The sequence below is a fragment of the Henckelia pumila genome, chromosome 4, assembly GCF_033568475.1.
Source record: "Henckelia pumila isolate YLH828 chromosome 4, ASM3356847v2, whole genome shotgun sequence".
Taxonomy (NCBI): Eukaryota; Viridiplantae; Streptophyta; class Magnoliopsida; order Lamiales; family Gesneriaceae; genus Henckelia; species Henckelia pumila.
The window spans coordinates 228139137-228163740 of record NC_133123.1 but is presented as its reverse complement, the minus strand read 5'-3'; the positions used below and the strand labels follow the sequence as shown (position 1 = coordinate 228163740).

The 24604-nt window shown below is 37.0% G+C and overlaps 3 protein-coding genes across 5 annotated transcripts; 2 read left to right on the top strand and 1 right to left on the bottom strand.

Moving 5' to 3' along the window:
• Positions 1 to 1914: 1914 nt before the first annotated feature.
• LOC140863973 (protein MAEA homolog) lies at positions 1915 to 6420 on the top strand. The gene is made up of 7 exons (XM_073267796.1): positions 1915 to 2353; positions 2866 to 3060; positions 3148 to 3270; positions 3435 to 3620; positions 5570 to 5703; positions 5837 to 6023; positions 6102 to 6420. Exons 1-7 carry the CDS (start codon positions 2045 to 2047, stop codon positions 6201 to 6203), a joined length of 1236 nt encoding a protein of 411 aa, XP_073123897.1. The 5' UTR covers positions 1915 to 2044; the 3' UTR covers positions 6204 to 6420.
• A 530-nt stretch (positions 6421 to 6950) lies between these two features.
• LOC140863672 (protein RDM16) lies at positions 6951 to 11267 on the bottom strand. Of its 3 annotated transcripts, none has more exons than XM_073267262.1 (6): positions 10954 to 11267; positions 9736 to 10011; positions 9108 to 9575; positions 8703 to 8897; positions 8452 to 8612; positions 6951 to 8057 (listed from the first exon to the last, which is right to left on the bottom strand). In XM_073267262.1, exons 1-6 carry the CDS (start codon positions 11242 to 11244, stop codon positions 7178 to 7180), a joined length of 2271 nt encoding a protein of 756 aa, XP_073123363.1. In that variant the 5' UTR covers positions 11245 to 11267; the 3' UTR covers positions 6951 to 7177. The 3 variants fall into 3 exon arrangements, with proteins under 3 accessions (XP_073123363.1, XP_073123365.1, XP_073123364.1); XM_073267264.1 differs by lacking the exon at positions 10954 to 11267 and having other exon boundaries at positions 9736 to 9854; positions 9931 to 10011; XM_073267263.1 differs by lacking the exon at positions 10954 to 11267 and having other exon boundaries at positions 9736 to 9859; positions 9931 to 10005.
• An 11130-nt stretch (positions 11268 to 22397) lies between these two features.
• LOC140862859 (secreted RxLR effector protein 161-like) lies at positions 22398 to 23009 on the top strand. Its single transcript, XM_073265896.1, has one exon. It carries the CDS (start codon positions 22398 to 22400, stop codon positions 23007 to 23009), a length of 612 nt encoding a protein of 203 aa, XP_073121997.1.
• The last annotated feature ends 1595 nt before the right edge of the window (positions 23010 to 24604 follow it).

Here is a 24604-nt window from a genome sequence, read left to right as displayed (position 1 = left end):
GCAGGACCGAGTCAGAGATCGCATGGATAGGTGGTCGAGTTGATAGAGTGAGGCCTTGGCATTTTTAGAAGTTGATTTTGTAATCGAACTTAGATTGGATTCGTACTTGTATTGTATTGTATCGCATTGAATAGGCTAGACTGAAGCATGTTCTAATAGTTTGAGATTGTATAACTCTAGAACTATTTTTTTTGGACTATGTATGATGTTTGGATGATTTATGCATGTCAAATGAATTTAGTTTTGAAGATTTGGAGTTGAATAGAGTTGAGCATATCTGTTTTATTTTCTGCAGATTTGTGCCCGCTTGATCGGTTGAATCTTACCGATCGAGCGAGCACCCCTGAGCTGAGGCAAAATGTTGGACATTTTGTGTCCGCTCGATCGGTAAAATTTTATCGATCGAGCGGAGGGATTTGATAAGTCTCGGCAGAGACTTGGATTTTATGGCCCGCTCGATCGGTAATGTTTTACCGATCGAGCGAGCACTATTTAATAAAAAAAAAACATATTTGGTTGCTTTTAAATCTTGGATTCTCTTATGCTTAATTATTGTATATCTCGAGATTAGAGGTTTAGAATCGAGGTCTCACAAATGTTCAATCACATGGATTTCTCGGGATCACATCGTCCTTTAGTCATTGATTTTCAAATAATAAGCACACACAATTAAAATAAGAAATTTACAGTCTATTTTTTTTTTTACTAAATCAATTTAACTTTTTGAAAATAATCGCGTAAGAAGCTATTTTAAATATTCTTGAACCCAAAGAAGAAATTTAAGGGAGTACAATGACCAATCTTTTTCGATGTCGTAGCTAAGAATTTCAATAACTCCTATCAACAAATCTAGCAGCAGATAAGGAATCGAAAAAAATTCACAGCTTAATTGAATGCAATAAACCTTACAGGCCTTCTACGAATTTTTTTTTGTCTATCCTATTTTACCTTCATTTTCCTCTGTTTTACTATGTTTTCTTTTCCTACGTGTTTGAAGGCAATATACGTACACAAGCTAAAATATCCTCTGCATTCAAGGCATCTACATATACATTTGTTTTGTTTGACCATCTCTCATTTAATTACCAGTTACCACTACAAGGGAAAAGAAGCCAGATATCGTGTCTTCTATATATTTTTTACTATAAAAGTGTGTGTTTTCTTCCATTAAATGTGATTTTGAACACTATTATGATGGTCACATTCTAAATTTCATTTTGTACTTAATACTAATTACATCACATTTTTTTTTAATATACGTATAATGGTTTAAGGCATATGGATTGACTAGAATGAGAGTTCAATTTTGATTCTTTCGACCAACGTAGTTAATAATTTGTCAAAAAAATATAAAAATTGTTTTATGATTATTGAAAATTTAAACATGATTTCTAATTACACTTTTCGAGGAAAAATATTAATTGAAAGTATTGTAGCAACCACAATACCTGCAAGCATATATGGAACATCAAATAAACTCTTTATTTGTCTCTTTCTCCACCGATAAAAACGTTAAAATAAATAAATGCCACGAAACTTGTATATGTCATTTGCCAAAGAAAAAAAGAGCTTACTCTTTCGGACACATTGATTGTCCATCCCTTGATTTCCTCAATTTATAGATCTTACTCTGGGATTTTGTAGATGGGTGGTTTTTTCCGTCGAGCGAAAACGAGTGGTGAAAAAGAAGATAAAGGAGGAGAATAAGGGGCAGAGTTGAGGAGGTGACTCGCTGGTTTTCAATTTTTTTGATTGGGATTTTTGGTTAGTGCCGAGAGAAATGGTGAAGAAGAGAGAGGGGAAAAAGAAGAATAAAAGGAAAGGTTGAAGAGTTCTCTCACGGGAAATAAAGTTTTAGGGAATAAAATAATATTTAAATAGAAAATGATATAAAATGTGAAATAGAGAGTTTTGAGAAAGACTTTGGGGAAATCTACAATTTTATGACAAATGGACTGATCATTAAGTTTGTGTTTTGATTAGGGATTTATCTCTAGTTTGCCCTTTTTAAAAAGAATCCACAGGAAAAAAGAAGAAAAACAAAATGTCTTCTCCGATGGACACCGATGCGCAACTCAGTAACGGCAACTCCGGCGGCGACGCCGCTGTGGGCGCCACTACTCCGTCGAAGATGGGGAAACTGGCCGAGTCTCTGAAACTGGAACATCAGTTCCTCCGTGTTCCTTTCGAGCACTACAAGAAAACGATCCGAGCCAACCACCGCGCCGTCGAGAAGGAGGTATCAGCCGTGATTTCCGCCGTCACGGTGGCCGCAGATTCAGATATCTCGCGAGACGACGCTGTTCTCCAACTCAATTCTATTGTCTCCCGATTGAACGGCCTTAAAAGAAAGGTTTTTTTCTTTTTCGTTTCACATTTTATTTCGCTTTCTTTCCGCACAAAAGTTCTTTTCCAGTTCACATTTTTCTTTCTTTTCGTTTTCTGTTGCGGAAGTATCCAATAAAACATGTGTGTAATTTAGAAACGCGTCTTCTCTCTAACAATATTTGCATTCTTAGTGTTTTATGGTGAAAGGAATTTCAAAGTTTGAGGTTCTCAAATATATTTTTGTTTAGATGGTCAAGTTCAATCATCAAGAAAATTATAGCTGTTAAGAAAAATCTAGTTTTTGGCAAAATCTGGCCACACGTTCAACGGTAGTTTAATCTCTCTTAACACTTAAGTTCAGCTGTCAATCTAACTTCTAGTGTATTAGCTTGAATTAGGAGTGGTCTTGGCATTCGATTTATGAGAGTCTGAGGCATACATTTAGGGTTTAGTCGTGAAGGTATTTACTGGTTGCACTCGGTTGAAAGTTGGAGTTGAATTATCAGAGGTTCTTAAATCTGATGTTTGATTGATCAGTTGGAAGAGGAAAGTCGAACCGAGCACTTGCAAGCTCAGAGATGCCGAACTAGACTGGATCATTTAGAATCTGTAGAGGTGGACAATTTGTCAGAATGGAACAACATCCGCCTGAAGCGGATACTTGTTGACTACATGTTGCGAATGTCATACTATGACACAGCTGTGAAGCTAGCAGAGAGCAGCAATATTCAGGTGTCCTTTATGACGAACTTCATATTGCATGTTGCTCTTATCCAAATGATAGCTGGCATATAGATAATCTTTGGTATCTGTGAGCAGGATCTCGTTGATATAGATATGTTTCATGAAGCAAAAAAAGTCATTGATGCTCTTCAAAAGAAAGATGTGGCCCCTGCTCTAGCCTGGTGTGCTGATAACAAGTCCAGACTGAAGAAGTCAAAGGCAAATCACCATATCTACTTTTCTTGATTCTAATACTACCACAGACTAGCACCATTCTTTCCACCTGCTACAGTTGCTTCTGCCAAAACTATAGTGTCATGAATGATGTTAAAGTTTCCTTGATTATTTCTTTTAACCAGATTCTTTCTGATTTTCTTCTGCAGAGCAAATTTGAGTTTCAACTGAGACTGCAAGAATTCATTGAGTTTGTGAGAGCTGAACACAATATGCCGGCTATATCATATGCACGGAAGTATCTGGCTCCTTGGGGAGCTACCCATATGAAAGAATTGCAGCGAGTCATGGCAACACTTGCTTTTAGAAGTAATACTGAATGTGCTACGTACAAGGTGAAACCTATTTACCTGTCCTATTAAAATTCGTATTGCTCTATCTAGGGGTGGAATCGGGTCGGGACCCGTCCCGTAACCCCCTTACCCGATTCCCGTCCCGATAGGAATTGAGATATTTTTTTTCTCCCGATCCCGCACCCGAAAAGTGTCGGGACCCGAATGTTCGGGATCCCGTTGGGTCGGAAAAGGGTAATCCCGAATAATATTTTTTTCAAAAAAAAATTCTATGAAAATATTTTTTTAAAAAAAAATTATGAAAAAAATAAAACAATTTTTTAATACATTACAAATAAATTAAAATTTCTTTATATATAACCATTAAAAAACTAAAACATTTTTTTAGTACATTACAAATAAACTAAAACAACTTTTTAATTAATAAAAAACATATAATTATTCATAATAATAAAAAAACAAAATAAAAATTTATAACTCAATGTTAATATTAAAAAAGATAAATATAAAAAACATTATATGGTATATATTTATTAAAAAATTAATATTAAAACATAAAATTTTAAAAAAAAATTATTTTTTAATTAAAAAATATTATTAAAAAAATATTATTTTTATATTCGGGTCGGGTCGGGTCGGGTCGGGTCGGGTCGGGTCGGGTCGGGAAGAGTAGCCTATACCGATCCCGATCCCGAAATTAATCGGGTCGGGAAAAATCCCGACCACTCGGGTCGGGAAAATTTCGGGACGGGATCGGGTTGGGAATCGGGACGGGTCGGGATTTATATAAAATTTGCCACCCCTAGCTCTATCTATGGTCTGGATGCCTTGGCAGTATTGTGAAATCCAATTTCTACTCAATTTATTATACCATCAATAATTTTCATAAATCCTTGTGCTCTATTGGTGCGAAGATTCAGTTTTCTGGTTTAAGGCGAGATTTTTCATTATGATGGTTAAATAAGTCAGCAAATAGGACTTGATCGAGTTTCTGTGGGTCACTGTTGATTTATTTTAATGATTTTATAAGTTGTTATTTGTTACAATGGTGATATGACTACTACTTTTTGTGATAAAATAAACATCCTCTTTTCGTATTGTGTGATTCTTTGGCTGCTACTCCTAAGTGGGTTTGATTCATACATTCATGTTTTCCTATTCAAGAGTGTGTGATATTTTTATGAGTGAAGTGGTGACCCCAGGACCCACATCTCTATGGAGCATCTTTAACCTCTCACCTGTCAGCCCTCAAGTAATACATCATTTTTTATGCAGAATATTTTCATTTGTTTATCATTGTAACTTAGATATAGTCATCAACTTTTAACTATGATGTTTAGTTCCTGGTTGATTTTTTTGACATCTAATGTTATCTTATCGACGTTGTGCACTTAAAGATGTAGCAAATAAACCACATAAAAGGTAGAGATAGTGTCCATGAGTCTAGTCTGCTTTCCACGAGTCCGTGTGTCCAAGTCCCGCCTAGAATGCTTATTGCTTCCCCACCCATAGAGAAAATAAACCCAATCTCCCCAATAATATCTTAGCTGCAACTTTTTCTCTGAAGAGGTAGCTGACAAACTACCTCTACGACAGCCATGATGGAGTTATTTTCCCAGAGTTCAGTTCTGGGTGCGTTCTGGCATCTCCCCAGATTTCTCTCCCCCCTCCTCCCAGCATACACTCACACACGCTGAAAGCGGATCACCATAATGCACTACGGAAAATATTGAAATAACTTAATTTGACAAATTTAAGAAACTAAATTAGCCTTTTTTCCTGTGAAGAGAGGAAAAATAACGTGATGGGAACCGTGAAAGAAATTCAGAACATTCTACTCTACTTGAATAATTTAATTTTCTCCCTATGTATAACTAACCATTAAATTCCTCCGTGTTTGTATTGTTTGCTGTGAGTTTTTCCATTTCATTAAGTAGATACTGTGCTAATAACAAAAATACATATTAAACTTCATGATTGCTTTCTTCCAGGTTTTATTTGAAGCAAAGCAATGGGACTACCTGGTTGACCAATTTAAGCAAGAGTTCTGCAGATTATATGGCATGACACTTGAGCCATTGTTGAATATATATCTGCAAGCGGGCTTATCTGCACTGAAAACACCGTATCCGTGTTCTATGTGTAGCCTGAATATTTTTAAGATGGATATTACTAATTTTCAGCATGATAGTTTTTTTTTTACTTAAGTTTTGTTATATGCCTCTTCCTCTCCTTGGTTTTGTCTTTGACACGAGTAGATTTTGCTATGAAGATGATTGTACAAAAGAGGATCCTCTGTCACAGGAGGGCTTTCGCAAATTAGCACAGTCTCTGCCATATTCAAAACAGCATCACTCAAAACTTGTTTGCTACATAAGTAAAGCACTAATGGATACTGAAAATCCTCCTCTTGTCCTGCCAAATGGCTATGTTTACAGCACAAAGGTTTGTGGTTGGTTTCAAGTCTTCTCAAAGCATGGAAAATTTTTTGATGTACCTTCTAATATTTTGTTTGATGTACAGGCTCTTGAAGAGATGGCGAAGCAAAATAATGGTAAAATCACATGTCCAAGGACAGGTTTGGTTTGCAACTATACAGATGTGGTGAAAGCATATGTATCGTAGGGTCTGCATTTGAGAAGTTGATGACTTTGCTTGTCAATTATAATCTGCATCTAATCTGGCTGTGACCTGGGAACAGTGATATATATATTGTACATATGCAAAAATGGACGGTTGGCATTTGTACTTGGCACATGTTATGTTTGCTGAAGCAGATCAAGCATTTTACATTTGTAAGCTGTGGATATTCATGAGAAATTAAAGATGAAGTTGAGTTTTATATCACCATATCCAGATCAAGTTGGATATTCATTTTGCCATTGCATGGCTCGACTCTTTGGATACATTTGTCATTAGTAACTTTTAGGCTCCGAGTCTCGATCTTCAGTGTCTTCTTGTGGAATCTCAAATTAGATCTTTTGGAAATTCCATTGCATTGTGAACGTATGACTCTTTTGTACGAGGACTGGAGTAGCTCTCTCAAACGCTTTAGAACCCATTTGGATTTAGTAGATATTTTTTAAAACAAAATGGCTCTAATTTTGACTTAAAAAATGTTTTTTTAAACATTTAAATGAACATCCAAACACCTTATTAACTAAAAAAACAATTTTTTTCTAGTCTAGCTGTTGATACCAAACGGGCCTAAGTATGAATTATATTTTAAATAATCGGTAATAATGTTCTATAAAATACGAAAAATCATGTATGAAATTAATAGCATGTAAGCAGAAAATCTCTTACAAATAGGGTTGGAAAGAAAGTTGCAGCATCCAAGTAAACAAGTTACAAAATGCTACTGAGAGAGGGTTTCAATGGGAACTTTAGCATAGCACAAGATGGTTCACAAAAATAAGGCAGAAAACCAGTGAAGTCACAGCCAACACCGTGCCCTACGCTCTTAACTCATCACAGAATGGTTCCAATTTTACTAAAGACAGCTCTTAACTCATCACAGAATGGTTCCAATTTTACTAAAGACAGGCAATTGACAACCAAAATGAAGACGGAACTTTCGCCTGCATCTAACTCTCCAATTATATTGATTCTTCGGTGAAGTTAACAGCAAGATCCCAAAAATGAGCGACGCCATGATCTGAAAAGAATTTGCGCGCGGCTGTTTCAGTTCTGCATTCTTGAACGAAAAATCTGTTAAAGCTTGGTTTGGCAACACTTCCCTGCCACACAAGCAGGCATTTGTTAAGGGGCTTATCCTCATCATCATTCTCGTCCTCGTCTTCTTTCTTAACAGAGGCAGTCCAGTCGATTCTCTTAAGCATAAGCTTTCCATATCTCTTGATTGGTTTGGCACCACCTTCAACAACGACGACGCTTATACCTTCTGAAATTACGGCACATCCTGTAAGCCTGTTTTCTTGGGCATTAATATCAACCTTAAAACGAGCCTGGGGGTGAGAAAGGTCATTGATCTTGTAAATAGAGACAATTGTATCAAGTGAATTCGAATCATCAAAAAGCTTTCTCTCTTTCTTTTCACGGCGTTCTTTTGGAGTGAGCTTTCGAGCAACATTCCTATCAATGTGAGCTTGCTCACGCTCAGCTGCTGCACTTCGTATTTCCATTTCAAGCTTTGTAGGATCTTGGGTTGCTTCCGATCCAAGCACTTTCATGAGGTTGCTCATTTTGACTTTAGGTTTTGGTGGCTCCAGTACACCCAGTCTAATCATTTCTTGCCTATCTTTCTCCCGACCCAATCGACGCTGTGTGCGGAGTTTCTTCTGCTCCTTCTTGGTTAACTTCAAAGGTTGAGGTGGAGGAGGAGGTGCTTCAGCAGGAGGCTCGATAGGTCGTGGGTGTTCAACATATATTGTTATCTTTTCCATTTTCATTTTATCTTCATCTATGTCACCCTCGAGCACATCACCATAAGCACCAGATTGTAGAAAAGGCATGTCCCTACAGGTCAAAGAAAAGCAGCTAGGTGAATAGCCTGCCTCTTAGACTAATCTCTGCCAAATATTTTGTGACAAAGAACTCCACTTTCAAAGGAATTTAAGCATATGCCCAACAATAGCAGGTACCAAATATTCATACAAGCACAAACAATTCAAAGTGTAACCCTTTACCTTAAAAGGTGTACAAAGATATATTTTCAAAAATATAGTTCTAGTGATCACTCAAAATATAAAAAGGACCAGCACAGCCTCTCCTTCAAGGCAGAGGTGAATCCCGTCACCACAAATGTATAAAAAAACACCAAGAGGTTACAAATGGTGGGGTTCAGATTAGAACAACTTCTTTAAATGTAACTAGAGAAACAAAATACTCAACATAGTCGAAATTGACTTACCACCATTCCACTTCGGGAATTTGCTCCTTGGGTTTTTCTCTAGTAATAACTCTCTCACCCACTTCTATGAGATTTGGATTAATATCTGGCTCAGATTTTGCCTTTGCAAGCTGCACTTGTTTTGACTTGAGCTCCTTGGCTTTTGCTTCTCCAAATTGAGACTGTCAAAGCCCAATTTCAGAAGAATTAGAGAGGATCCGGAAATTTTCCTAAAGTTTAAACATCCTCACAGAATGGCACAAATAAATTACCTTTAGTTTAATGATTTCTGCGTCTTTTGACCACTTTCCTTCCTCAACAAACTGGAAAGTCATCCTTTTGGGCCTCAGTAACTTATTTTTGTCAATCCCCATCATCGAATCAAAATGAGGATTTATATCTGGATCGATATCAAGTTCAGGTTTCAGAATTTGGAAGGCATCCTTTTTTTGCTTGTTGATGTTTACCTGGGACATAATATGGAAAACTATTTACTTACGATCAAACAAATTAAAAAATATATGAATGATAATAATGTCTTTCACCTTCATTTTTCCTTTCTTATAAGTTATAACTCATTCAACAATAATTCAAATTTTTTTTCTTATCCAAAAGTAAGAAAATCGTCAATATTTCAGACTAATTATTATAATCATTATGGTGGTAATTCATGATACCTTGAGGGTGCTCAAGCTATTCACTTTTGAAATATTCACCACATTGCCATGCTCATCAATTTCCCTACCCAGTGCATCCAAACGAAGAACAGGTGCTCTAGAGGGCTTTGGCTGAATAGTAACCTCTGGGGGTATCTGCCCAGGAAACATATTAATGAGGGGAGCAAACTCTGGGTCTTGTCGAAACCCCATTTTGGCAGCTAGCTCCTGAGCACGTTTTACAGCTTCATATTTTTGCGTAGTGAGCCCAAGGATATGAGGCAAACCACCGCTGGTTGGAATTAAAGGAGGTGGAGCAACAGGCACGCTTGATGAGCTTGGCGAGACTCCAACAAGATCTGTAGCCGGGGGGGTTGCAAGAGGAAATGTCGAGGACAATTTACCTTTAGTGGATGGAGAAACTTTAACAATCTCTTTTTCGCCCATCTGTGAACTACCCTCTCCTCCTTCACGAGCATCTCTGTTCAACTACACAAGGTGAAATAAAGACAAATGGTAAATTTCAGAAAGAGCGCAAGAAAAGACCAACCTTAAATATATCATCTCCCACTGAGAAGCATCTGTTTCAGCATAAGAAAAACACATCTAGGAATTTGCATTTTAGGTAGCAAAAAAATGAGAAGCTTACTGATGGTATCTTCTTCATCCTTTCAGCGAGGTCCTTCTGCATTTGTAAAGCTCTCTTAGCTTTTGCTAAAGCATCAAGAGATAATCCTGCACTCTTTCCAGCATCCGAAGCTGTCCCATCTGTACTGGATTTCCCAGGAACCTCATGAGATCTGCTAATATTAACTCCCTTATTTTCATTTGTCATAGAAGATACCTTTGTAGCAGGAGGATGAACTTGAGCCACAACAGCTCCAGGAAAAATGCTAGATGTTGTAGAAGTTGATCCAATCGCACCCTGCAAGTAGAATCCCATCAATCTTCCAAATCAAGAGCATGGATTACAATACCAGCTCAGGTATTGAAAGCTAATAAACAAGTAAAAATTCAATCTTTCAGCATGTGATGGCACTTACAAGTTACAACTCAAAACTAACAGTAGATTCATCTCAAAATACACTGCCTAAGTGATCCCGAAACAATGATGAAAAGGAGACTTGAATAAAGGTGGTGACACTTCAAACAACTGAAAATTAACATCATTCAAGTTTCATAAAGGATTGAAGTATTCCAGAATACAGAAAAATAAAAATCCAACAGGAAAAACGTTAGCGTCACGTTTTGAGGAAAACCGGTAAGAAATAACATAAGAAATTGTTAATAGATAATCTCAATACATAGTCTATAATCTCAATTAGAATTGGATATAATTAAAGTGCTCAAACCACCAAATGAAGAGGGAACTTCCGAACTCCTGGGTGAAGTCAAAGTGGAGTTGGCAGGGTTGCTGCACAGCTCAATCTTAAATTTTCTTACAAATTTTAAGTAATTAATTGTTAAATATTTCAAAAAAATAAGAAAAGATTTAGCCCCCTGGTTATATTTTGAGTTCTCCAGTCACCCCTGTGCGAGATTCCTAGCTCCGCTACCATCTGAACTACATTACAATTGCATATTACATAAAGCTATTTAAATTTTGCAGACACTTGAAGTGCCTCGTGCAGTTAAAACAATCCAAAATAAAAATTCCTAAAGGACAAAACAATTTCCAAATTTAATGTCGCGAGTACTGTTGCTAATTGCATAATAAGTATTCAACCATAGGTCGCCTGCTTAATTTACTTGGTCGAGCTAAATATTGTACCCAGTCGTCCATAAAACTGAATTCAGCATTGTCAACAGGATTTGACAAAATATATAATATAATTACAGAAAAGAGGAGGAATAGTTAGTTGCTCACGTTAGCAATCAGACCGGTTTCAGCATCCTGCGGTTCCAAGGAATTTCCACGATCATCCTTAACATCATCAAACCTAGGCCTCTTCCTTCCATTTTCTTCGGCAGCACTAGTTCTCTTGTCAGTCTCTTTCCTCTTCTTTCTCTCGACCGAGTCCTCTCTCGATTTCTCGCGGCGGGAATCTCGATCAACGCTTCCCTCTCGACGGTCGTGAACATCCCGGTGCTTGGAACGGTGGCGGTGGTGGTTGTGGTGGTGTTTGTCTCGTCTGCGACTCGAATTTTCCTTCTCCATGGCCAAGCCTAGCCTAGGGTTTGTGTTTGGGTTACGATTAGATTTTTATTATTATTATTATATATATATATATATATATATTATTATATTATTAAAGTATAAACCCTTTAATTAACAAATTTTCAATTAATTGATGAAACTTGATTTGAAATTACCATTAACGTTGGTTGAATTTAGAAGGAAAATGGATGGAAGGGGCATTTTTGGATAATTATAAAATAAATCATGACACCAAAGTTTTTATAAGGTGTTTAGACTTAATAAATAGTAAAAGATTTTTTAAAATTCGATTAGACATGACCATTGGTCTAAAGATTTGGTAGTAGAGTAATACTTTTGTGAGACAGTCTCATTCATGAGACGGGTCAACCCTACCCATATTTATAATAATAAGTAATACTTTTGGAATAAAATGTAATATTTTTTAATGGATAACTCATACAAGAGACCCGTCTCAAAGAAATGACCCTTGAGACCGTTTCATAGGAGTGTTTGTCTTGGTAGTAATAGAATTGGTTTGAGGTATAAATCGAACCTACAATTATCGGTAAAACTTGAGGTGGAAAGTAAATTTGAGAGCAAACTTACTTTGATTTATGGTCTAGTCTCAATTTCTAGAAGAATGATCAAAGTTGAAATCGTAAACCATAACTAACATAAAAATATCATCATAAGTAACTTAAAATACAGTCTCATTACTTTAACATTGTTAGGAGTGTTTCATCGGTTGATTCGATTTTCGGTTTTAGAAATATATAATATAATATCCGAACCGTTTTTCTTCGATTCGATTCGATTTTCTACTAGAACGGTTCGGTTATTTCGATCCGTTAATTTTATTTTGATACAATTATTTAATTATTAATAATATAAATAAATTTTAAAATACAATATGTTATATTTTTACGTATTTTAGTTTTCAACCTTTAAATTCAAAGTCAAATGACTTAAATAAACAAGATCAACTAAAAATTATTAAAAATAATTCTTTATTCACTATTTATGTAGTAACTCAGATTCCATTTTAAGATAATAATATGTTAAACATTATTAAGGGTTAGTACTTAACCAATTTTGAGGTTTAATCGGACTTCAGAATTAAGAATTGGGCTTCCAAAGTTTTGGCCAGTTCGGACGGTCCGAAAAGGACTTCGGACGATCCGAACTCAGCAAGCCGGGGGCTTCGAAGAAGGGCATGTTGACTTCGGAGTTAAGGCACGTTCGGACGGTCCAAACCAGGATCGAACGGCCCGAACTCCCTTGTGCAAAGCAGGCAGGATTACTCAGTCATGGATTTTGACAAGTGTCGGATTTAGAATACTTCGGACGGCCCGAAGTGGCGATCGGACGGTCCGAACTCGACGTGTCTCGCATGCAGGCAGTGAGCTGGATCGGACGATCCGAACCCGAGTTTGGAGGGTCCGAACTTGACCGAAAATTTTCCTATAAATAGGGCTCATTCGGATTCAATTTGAAATACGAATTCCCGAGTTTTCTTCTTCAGTTATATAGTGTGAGTTATACACTTGAGGGCCCTATCGGTTATAATAGAGGTACTGAAATAATCATGTGTGGTTATAGTCATCCGAGACTAGCGACTCCAAAGGGCTATCGACGGACGAAGGTATGGTCCGAAAATCTATTTAAGTTTTGGGAGTACTTATTAGCTTAGTTAAGGCTTATAGAACTTGTGTAGTGATACGGTGAACTTTTGAATATAGGCTTGAAACCTAGGATCCTACTAGACTTGAACTAGCCTAGAGGTACGTACACATTGACTGAGATTATCAGCGAGTATACATGTTTATATGTTGCATTTATTTGGCATTATTATGTGGCATGATGTATACTTTACCGCTTTCTATACTCATATATCATGTGCACATACACGTTGAGCCTATACCTTGATATACCTGATTAAAGAGCCGCTCAGCTCTATACTCGATAGTCTGTCACTGAGAGTACCGCGACGGCGGGGACATGTATGTCTGACTACTCTGGTGTACTAGACGAGTGTGGTTGCACCCAGAGGTTGATCCGTGCGGTGGCAGCACTCATGTGGTGCCGGTACTGAGCATGACTTTTCAGATGACCCTTTACCAGTCATCATGTTTCATGCGTCATATATATATGTTTACTCATGTTTATGTATTGGGTGTTAGCTCTCACTTCCTAGTTGTTATCTTGGACACCCTATTCCACGGGGCAGATCGCAGGATGGACGGAGCTGGTAGTTGGAGGCAGTACTAGGGAGCAGGAGCCTTGAGAAGTTATTTATACAGCATGATTCGATATAGCTGTATAATGTTTACTTTTAAGCTTTTTGATATGGTTGTATCACTACAGTTTTAAGCATGGATATGTTTTACTAAGCTGATATGTAAATTATGAATTATGTTTCCGCACGTTTTACTCTGTTAAGCATTTTTTTAATGCATGCTATTAGTTGTCAGTTAGTAGGTGATTCAATGCAGGGTCACTACCTTTTTGGTATCAGAGCATTCTTAGATTTTGTGATTAGTACTTGGGATTTAGTCTAGTCTTGAGTAATTAGTGCGTATTTGGGATTTTAAATGTGCAAATATTTTCAGGATATGGCCGGGAGAGGTGATGAGAGCCATGGTAGGGTTGCTCAGGAAGGTGGTCATCATCATGAGGATCGACATCGTCCTCTTGAGGGTAGACGTCGCTACTCTATTAATAATTTTATGCAAGTAGGACCAAAGCTTTTATTGGGTGGCGAAAATCCTGAACAAGCGAGAGGATGGATGTCCAAACTCGAGAGTGATTTTCGAGCTTTCGATTGCACTGAAGAGCAGAAACTGGAAGTTCTAGAATTTGTTCTAGAGGATCGAGCACGCTTATGGTGGAATGCCAAGGCTACTCAGACACGTACGGAGAGAGGACAGGTAACTTGGGGGGATTTCTGTCAGCAGTTTCAGAAACTATATTTTCCATCAGCAGTTCGACAGGCACGATCTATGGAGTTGCTGACTCTGAGGCAAAGATCAATGACTATTGATCAATATCAGCAACGATTTCTTGATCTGCTACCTTTCAGTCCTCATATCAATGACAGTGATGCGTCCAAGTATGATATCTTTCTGCAAGGATTGAATCAAGATATCTATTCACAAGTTGTCGTCTGTGATGATCCGACATCTTATGAGACTTTGGTGAACCGTTGCCGTCAAGTGGAGAACAGTAATAGGCAAGCACAGTTTATGATGACAGGACAACCTAGTGGATCTCTTGGGCCTAGGGCTCAATCTGTTGTGCAATCTGGACCTATGTCTTCTTCTACTACTTCATCTGGTTCTCGTGGCTCACGGGGTATATTCCGTTTTGGGAAGAAGAAGAAGAAGGAGGAGTTTTGCAGTCACTGTGGTGGGAAGCATCCTGCAGCTTCGTGTCGGAAGGCTACTGGTGCTTGTTATATTTGTGGTGAGCAGGGACATCTGCGGAGAGATTGTCCTCAGCGTATGAGTTCTGCTAGTGGATCGGGATCACAGATTGTCCTCTCTCGATTTCTCGCGGCGAGAATCTCGATCAACGCTTCCCTCTCGACGGTCAAGAACATCCCGGTGATTGGAACGGTGGTGGTGGTGGTGGTGTTTGTCTCGTCTGCGACTCGAATTTTCCTTCTCCATGGCCAAGCCTAGCCTAAGGTTTGTGTTTGGGTTTCGATTAGATTTTTATTATGTATATATATATATATAATATAAAGAATATTTCCCTTAGACACCATTTTTTCATTTGCCGAAATTGTCCTTATGTGATATAAATATTACACTTTTACTTTTATTTTTATTTTTTTGAAATTTCGATATTTCAAATTTCCATATTTTTCTCAACTAAACATTATAGATAAGATAAATTGATAAATAAATTTTAAATTTATTTTTATATTATTTTATAAATAAAAAATAAATAAATATTATCGAAAAAATAATATTTATACATAACATACAATATTAAATATATTATATGATTTTACACATGCAATGTGTGTGTGCCATTATGCAAGTATTATATATAAACGTACGTGGTTTATGGGCCCGAGTCTACTTTAGGTTTTCATTTTAATATGTACATACAATTTTTTAAGCATTAACATTAATTTGAAAATACGAGTTTTTTTATGTAAGATAACGTTCAGTGAAAATTGATGCACGTGTTGCGTTTTTATATAAATTTTTTAAAATTCGATTAGACATGACCAGAAAAATTGTTGGTCTAATGGTCTAAGCTTTGGTAGTAATAGAATTGGTTTGAGGTATAAATCGAACCTACAATTAGCGGTAAAACTTGAGGTGGAAAGAAAATTTGAGAGAAAACTTACTTTGATTTATGGTCCAGTCTCAATTTCTAGAAGAATGATCAAAGTTGAAATCCTAAACCATAACTAACATAAAAATATCATCATAAGTAACTTAAAATACAGTCTCATTACTTTAACATTGTTAGGAGTGTTTCATCGGTCGATTCGGTTTTCGATTTTAGAAATATATAATCTAATATCCGAACCGTTTTTCTTCGATTTGATTCTATTTTCTACTAGAACGGTTCGGTTATTTCGATCCGTTAATTTGATTTTGATACAATTATTTTAATTATTAATAATATAAATATATTTTATAATATAATATTTTATCTTTTTACGTATTTTCTTTTTCAACCATTAAATTCAAAGTCAAATGACTTAAATAAACAAGATCAACTAAAAATTATTAAAAATAATTCTTTATTCACTATTTATCATCTCATAAAATATATAATATAAATAAAATCATTAATCTAATGAAATTTTTGGGTTTTCATTCGATTCAATTTTGACTTTTGACATATATATAATCAAAAACCAAACCAAATAAATTTCAATTTTAACATTTATGTCCAAATTTTCAAATTTCAATTTTTATTTCGGTGTTTAATTTTTTCGATTTAAATTTATGAATTTTTTATTTTTATCCGAAATTCAAACACCCCTAAATATTTGTTGGAAATATTGAATGAATTGTGATTGTGGAAAGAAATGGGCTTGAAAGAGATTGAAAGGATGCTTGAAAGGGCTTGAAAGGATTGTCCCAATGTGTTGAATAAATTCAAATTTGGTGAATAAATTGGAGGGAAAATTTGTTTTGGTTTATCCCACATTGAAACAATTCCAATGTGTTTGACTCCTTAAATAACCCAAATTTGGTTTATGGGATTGAGCCCTTAGGGCACCGATGTTTTGTAAAGAGGCAAGACGCTAATTGATGCAACAAACACACGCGCGGCCGGCCGGCGCGGCGAGGCAAGGTCTTATGATCAATTATTCTTTTTGGATAGAATTTAATTTTAAAAAAATAATATTTATTATTATTTTTAGTGATGACCGACCGAGCACAACTCTCACCTTGCGAAACAGTGGGCTTCAGAAAAGGTTGGGCACCCGAGCGGTCAAATTATACCGACCGAGCGCACCCTTTTTTTTTCGAGGCAGTAAGTGTGGCCAAAGTAAGGCGCCTGGGCGGTTAAATTTGACCGATCGGGCGCGCCTTCTGGGCTCCAAAAATTTGTGTTTGTTTTTGGGCTTTTTCTGTCATGAGTTGCATCCTTAGGCCATAAGACGTATTGTTTGAAGTCTTAGTGTGAGACCTCGGTTTTAAACAACTAATCACGGATTAAACAACAATTAAGCAAACAAGATCCAAGATAAAAAAACAAAGAATTTTTTTTAAAAAAAATTAACACATGCATACATCAGGGCACGGGTCCGTGCATGAACATTTAGGCGACCCGGACCCCGTGCCACCTCCGGAAGAGGGTCCGTGCATCCAAAATACACTAAATGTCCAATTCTCTGCCTGCTTACACGGACCCCTACACAAACAGGGCACGGGGTCCGTGCATGCACAAAAACAAACTGACTCTGAAATTCGAGAGGGCACGGACCCTTACACAAAAGGGGCACGGGGTCCGTGCTCTGCTACACTAGAAAAATTTCAGCAATTTACAGAACCAAAATCTTGCAATACAACTTCCTAAATCAATCCAAACATAAATCATGCATTAAATCACAATCTCTCCAATAATACATGAAGTCCTAGAGTTGATCAAGTACTCAAAAGCATAGAACATGCACCGGTTCTAGATATTACAATCCAAAACGTATAACATAACAAGTTCGAAAGCTAAACATTCTATGAAACATAAACTAGATTGGCATGCTATTTTTCGACTTATAAACCGAGTCCCACTACTAACTCTCCCTCTTGATGCTAACCAGGTCTTCGCTGACTTGATCCTGCCCCACCTGTTGCCAAGTACACATACAAAATAAAGCAACAACCGGATAAACCGGTGAGAAGATATTCTCAGTAAAAACAACATAACAAGTAATGCAATCAATAAACATTCTTCCAAGGCAACACATAATCAATATCAACACAATGTAATGCATGTCTTTAAAACAGGGATATCAACTCTGATAATCAAGGGGTTGCTGCTCTGCTTTTGGGATCCCGAGGATGAGATCACGTAAACAACCCACCAACCCTCCCAATCGAGGTGGTGCTACGTATCCCTTTCCTCTAGACTTTGAGCAACTATAATGAGTATGCTAGCACTAGGCGAAACAGCTACGACCTAGGCCACTCGATTATAGCTCCCAAACGTCCAACAAAAGGGATGTTCTGCCCGCTGAAACAATAATGCTGGCTCAATATGAATGCATATGGAAACATAAAACTTTAAGCCATATAATAACATTAAATAACAACAAAATACAAGTTCCTCATGCTAGAACGAGTATCGATGCAATATGTGATTTTTAAGGGAAACTCAAAGACCAACTGTCCGAGTATGCTATCCCGCTAACGATGACTGCTTTTACCTTTCAATGCAGTAGTTTCAACTCCGGATAAGCTACAACAAAATATTGTATCAAAGACTATACAATCTAAACAACTATGGTTCAAGGTAAATCTTTTTACCGTTCTTCGTCCAATCTCTTGACGATCAAATGCTGTTAACACCGGCTTGACAAACTCCAAACAAATCTATACGGAGACAATAGATGATCAATAACAATTATCAAACTCACAAACCAAAGTTCAACAACTCAAAAATGGTTCGAAATCTCAAAACTCAAACCGGCGGCATAACGGCTAAAACTGAACAAACCGAAAACGCAGACAACAGTTCAATATCGATATCAATACGAATCAATGCTAATACAACAACAAAAGCTCAAACCCAACCAATCTCAAAACTCAACTTTCGAAAATAGCTTCCAAAAATCAAAACAAATCCGAACGTCGCTCTATTTCAAAACCGACAGATAATAAACGACCAGAACTCCGCCAAGAACAACATACTCAAATCTCAATCGATTTTAACAACATCCGAAAACTAGAATGTATTTGATCGTAGAAAAACTTACGATATAACGAAGCTCTCGCTGCAGTGATCGCTAATCTGCCTTCAGAATTAATTTTCAACGACTGGATCGAGCTCGGACTGAAATCACAAGGCTAGGAGAAATCTTGGAGGCACTTCAATGGTGGAGCACGGCTAGGGGAGGAAGATAAAGTTCCAAGAATAGTCAACCCATGCTAGATATAATAACAATTTCAATATTTATGTTTTGGTCCCTGAAATTTCCAAAATTTGCAAAATAGACCCTGATCAAAATCAAGTCGGCTCGTGAACTCTGGAAACTCTAATTATCTCAAATAAGTTCAATTAAGATAAAAACGGGGCGTTACACTTAGGCTATATATATGATTAGTTATAACGTATAATCAGAAAGAAAATCATCTGATAACATATACATCAGATTTCTGCAAAATCTCTCTCTCACTCTCTCATAAGAAAAGTTGAAACTTATTTTCGTTCGCTGAAGTTCGTGATATTTGTAGTGTTGCTATATCACGATCGTTAGTCGTTGTATCTTAGAGACGATTGTCGCCAACGTTGAGCACTGTTAACGGGCAATTTCGTCTTGCAGTAGAGAGATTCTCTCGCCTCGACTAGTTGCTGCTTTTGTTGTTGTTGCTATACAAGTTTTTTCAGAATTCGGAGTACATCCTTTTAACAATCTCAAGACGAAATTTTGTATTTCTTGGATTCTGAAGATGTCTACCATTTCATTCACTCCGCTCGCTTCTGCCCCCGCACATGGAGAAAAGCCGCCAAATTTTTCTGGTGCCGGCTTCCAACGTTGGCAGAAGAAGATGCTCTTCAATCTGACTACACTAGATCTGTCTAGATTTCTCAAGGAGGATCCACATGTCGTCGTTGAAGGTGATTCTGACACGCAAAGGAGGACCGCTGTTGATGCATGGAACCACAGTGATTTTCTGTGCAGAAACTACATATTGAATGACCTTGATGACACTTTCTATAGTGTCTATTCCTCTGTGAAGACTGCGAAGGAACTCTGGGATTCCTTGGAGAAGAAATACAAATTGAAGATGCCGGCATAAAGAAGTTCGTGGTTGGAAAATTTCTGGACTTCAAGATGATAGATTCAAAAACTGTGATGAGTTAAGTGCAAGAGATACAGATAATCTTGCATGACTTATTGGCCGAAGGGATGGAAATCAACGAATTATTTCAAGTCGCGTCTATCATTGAGAAGTTGCCTCCGATGTGGAAAGATTTCAAGAACTACCTTAAGCACAAACGTAATGAGTTGAAACTTGAAGATCTGATTGTGAGACTTCGCATCGAAGAAGACAACAAAAAAACTGAGGCCAAGTCACATAAAAATATGGTGGAAACCAAGGCCAAAGCAAAGCTGGTGGAATCTAGCACGAGTCACAAGAGGAAGCGCCCCCATGATGGAAAGCAAAAGGGGAAAGCAAAGAAATTTCAAGAAAGTTGCTACAACTGTGGCAAACCGAATCATATGGCAAGGGACTGCCGTCTTCCAAAGAAAAATAACAAAAATCAGAAACCAAAGCAAGTCAACATGGTTGAAGAAAGGTATGTACCTTTAGAAATTTCTGATATTGATTTAAGTGTCGTTATTTGTGAGACCGAAATGGTGGATGATCCAAGAGGATGGTGGATCGATACAGGCTCTATGAGCCATATTTGTGCCGAAAAAGATATGTATTCCACATATGCCACTGTTGGTGATCAAAAACTGTTCATGGGAAACTCCGCAACGTCTGAAGTTGTTGGAGTAGGAAATGTGGTGTTGAAAATGACCTCGGGAAAATAGGTGACGTTCAAGAATGTGCTGCATGTGCCAGACATTCGAAAGAACTTAGTTTCTGGTTTTCTTTTGAGCAAGGCTGGATTTAGAATGGTATTTGAATCCGATAAATTTGTATTGACAAAATCCGGTGTATTTGTTGGTAAAGGGTACCAAGATAGTGGTCTCTTTAAATTGAATGCAATGAATGTTATCCGTCCTGCGGCGAAGAATAAAGTTGTTGGTTCTGCTTACTTGTTTGAAAGCTATGAATTATGGCATGAACGATTATGACATGTTAACTTCAACACGTTGCAACGACTTGCAAATTTAAATGTAATGCCTACGTTTAAAAGAAATCCACAAAACAAGTGTGAGATTTGTGTTGAAGCAAAAATGTTTAAAGCTCCATTTCATAATGTCACAAGAAGTACTACGCCACTTGAATTAATACATACTGATGTATGTGATTTATAAATGGTACAAACACGAGATGGAAATAAAGTACTTTATAACATTCATTGATGATTGCACCAGATTTTGTTATGTATATTTATTGAAAAGCAAAGATCAAGCAATTGAAGCTTTCAAGAAATATAAGACTAAGATTGAAAATCAACGAAGTTCAAAAATTAAAATGATTCGAAGTGATCGAGGTGGAGAGTATGTGGCTCCTTTTGAAGAATTTTGCTCAACTTCGGGCATCATTCATCAAACGACAGCCCCTTACTCACCTCAATCCAATGGCGTTGCTGAACGCAAGAATCGAACCTTAAAGGAAATGATGAACGCGTTGTTAATAAATTCTGGCTTACCTCAAAACATGTGGGGTGAAGCGATTCTCTCAGCAACTCACATTCTAAACAAGATTCCAATCAAAGAGAAAGATGAAACACCATATGAACAGTGGAAAGGTCGTAAACTTTCTTACTAATACCTCAAAGTGTGGGGGTGTTTGGCTAAAGTAGAAGTACCTAAGCCGAAACAAATAAAAATTGATCCTAAAATGGTTGACTGTATATTTATTGGTTATGCATACAATAGTAGTGCATATCGATTTTTAGTACATAAGTCAACGATTCTTGATGTAAATAAAGGCATAATAATGGAGTCAAGGAATGCTGTATTCTTTGAAAATATCTTTTCATGTAAAGAAAGGAAATAAATAAGTTCGAACAAGCGAACTCATGAAAACACAACTGAAACTCCGCAAAACAACGAGGAACCAAGACGCAACAAGCGTGTAAGAGTTGAAAAGTCGTTTGGTCCTGATTTTCTAACATACATGTTAGATAATGAACCAAGAACTCTTCAAGAGGCTTTATCAAATCCTGAGGCTCCTTTTTGAAAGGAATTCATACAAAATAAAATAGATTCCATCATGCATAATCATACGTGGGAGTTGGTTGATCTCCCTCCGGGATGTAAACCTTTGGGATCCAAGTGAATTCTTAAAAGAAAATACAAAGCCGATGGATCTATAGATAAATATAAAGCTCGACTAGTGGTTCAAGGTTTTAGACAAAAGGAGGGATATGATTTTTTCGATACCTACTCTCCGGTTTCTAGAATAACTTCCATTCGTGTTCTCATAGCTATTGCAGCATTGCATGATCTTGAGTTACATCAAATGGATGCTAAAACATTTTGAATGGAGAGTTGGAAGAAGAAATATATATAAAACAACCAGAAGGGTTTATTGTACCCGGAAAAGAACAAAAGCTGTGTAAACTTGTCAAGTCATTGTATGGACTTAAACAACACCTAAACAGTGGCATCAAAAGTTTGACACTGCAATGTTGTCAAATGGTTTCACAATAAATGAATGTGATAAATGTGTCTACATTAAAGGTACTACAAATGCATATGTAATTGTTTGCCTTTATGTAGATGACATGTTAATAATGGGAAGCAAGCATGAATTGATTGTGAAGACCAAGAAAATGTTGAGACAACATTTGACATGAAGGATTTTGGATTGTGTGATATTATTCTAGGGATTAAAGTTTCTAAAACATCTGCTGGAATTATGTTATCACAAACTCATTATGTAGAAAAGGTTCTTGAACGATTTAATGCCACAAATCGTCATCCGGCTAGAACACCTATGGAATTGGGTACACATTTAGCCAAAAATAGAGGAGAACCTATTTCACAAGTGAAATATGCAAGGGTGATAGGAAGTTTAATGTACTTAACTAACTGTACCCGTCCCGATCTTGCATATACTGTAAACAAACTTAGTCGGTTCACAAGTAATCCAAGTGAGGATCATTGGAAAGCATTAATGAGAGTCCTTGGATATTTGAAATACACTTCGAGTTATGGAATAAAGTATACAAAATATCATGCGGTCCTAGAAGGATATTGTGATGCAAATTGGATTTCTGACACGAAATACTCCAAGTCTACTAGTGGATATGTGTTCACAATTGGTGGAGGAGCGGTGTCATGGAGATCCTCTAAACAAACTTGTATAGCTCGGTCGACTATGGAATCCGAGTTCATTGCTTTAGATAAAGCTGGAGAAGAAGCCGAGTGGCTTCGAAAATTTCTCGAAGATATTCCATGTTGAAATAAACCGGTGTCTTCCATTACTATTTATTGTGACAGTCAGTCAGCAATAGGAAGAACACAAAATAGTATGTACAATGGTAAATCTCGACATATTCATCGGAGACACAATACCATAAGGCAATTGATCTCGACTGGGGTTATTTCGGTTGACTATGTGAAATCAAAGGAAAACCTTGCGGATCCGCTTACAAAAAGTATAAATAGATATCAAATGTACAAACTACTTGGAGGAATGAGTTTAAAATCCACAAATTAAAATATTTATAGCGGTAACCCAACCTTGAGAATTGGAGATCCCAAAACCTTGGTTCAATGGGACAACTAAGTTATAAATATTAGTTTGAGTGCTTGGAATTGTTACTTGCTCATTCTTGAAATATCCAAGTATAAATGACCTGCAAAATGTGGTGAGGTAAAGTTTTCTTTTAATGATTCCTATAACTATGAGGTAGAGTAACGCAGGATACTCTTGATAGGAGATCACCCATATAAGTGCAAAGTATTGGCCGCTTTGATTGACACACTTATGAATCTAAGATATGGTCCAGGGCCGAAATGGACACAACGTGAGAACAAAATATGTTCGAGTATTGTTATGTAAATACTATTGACTTGGTTTACATAAACGGTTGACTAGTTCAAGACATCGCGTCACTATGCAACTAGTAAATCCGATAGTATTTTACTAAGGTAGGTTCAAAGCCACAAGCTATCTATCCTGATGTAACAATAACTCAAAAAGACTTTCCACTTCCAGTGAGAATGCTAATATACGTGAAATTCATTCATGTGGAGGATTGTTGGAAATATTGAATGAATTGTGATTGTGGGAAGAAATGGGCTTGAAAGGATGCTTGAAAGGGCTTGAAAGGATTGTCCCAATGTGTTGAATAAATTCAAATTTGGTGAATAAATTGAAGGAAAAACTTGTTTTGGTTTGTCCCACATTGGAACAATTCCAATTCCAATGTGTTTGACTCCTTAAATAACCCAAATTTGGTTTATGGGATTGGGCCTTAGGGCACCGATGTTTTGTAAAGGGGCAAGACGTTAATTGCAACACACGCGCGGCCGGCTCGGCGCGGAGAGGTTTTATGATCAATTATTCTTTTTGGATAGAATTTAATTTAAAAAATAATAATATTTAATATTATTTTTATTGTTGGTCGCCCGAGCGGTGAAATTATACGACCGAGCGCACCCTTCTTTTTTCGAGGCAGTAAGTGTGGCCAAAGTAGGGCGCCAGGGCAGTTAAATTTGACCAATCGGGCACGCAGATTTCTGCAAAATCTCTCCCTCACTTTCTCATTAGAAAAGTTGAAACTTATTTTCATTCGCTGAAGTTCGTTATATTTGTAGTGCTGCTATATCACGATCGTTAATCGTTGTATCTTAGAGACGATTGCCGCCAACGTTGAGCACCATTAACGGGCAATTTCGTCTTGCGGATAGAGAGATTCTCTCGCCTCGACTAGTTGCTGCTTTTGTTGCTGTATAAATTTTTTCAAAATTCGGAGTACATCCTTTTAACAATATTGTAGTATCGTACATCTATTGCGAAGAACTATTTACTTATACGGAGCATTCATGTAA

Coding starts and splice junctions, on each gene's coding strand:
- LOC140863973 (XM_073267796.1), top strand. CDS start 2,045: ATGTCTTCTCCGATGGACACCGATGCGCAACTCAGTAACGGCAACTCC. Junction 2,354..2,865: donor TGAACGGCCTTAAAAGAAAG/GTTTTTTTCTTT, acceptor TTGATTGATCAG/TTGGAAGAGGAAAGTCGAAC. Junction 5,704..5,836: donor TTATCTGCACTGAAAACACC/GTATCCGTGTTC, acceptor TGACACGAGTAG/ATTTTGCTATGAAGATGATT.
- LOC140863672 (XM_073267262.1), bottom strand. CDS start 11,244: ATGGAGAAGGAAAATTCGAGTCGCAGACGAGACAAACACCACCACAAC. Junction 9,576..9,735: donor GGATGAAGAAGATACCATCA/GTAAGCTTCTCA, acceptor CACCTTGTGTAG/TTGAACAGAGATGCTCGTGA. Junction 8,058..8,451: donor ATTCCCGAAGTGGAATGGTG/GTAAGTCAATTT, acceptor TTTGACCTGTAG/GGACATGCCTTTTCTACAAT.
- LOC140862859 (XM_073265896.1), top strand. CDS start 22,398: ATGAAGGATTTTGGATTGTGTGATATTATTCTAGGGATTAAAGTTTCT.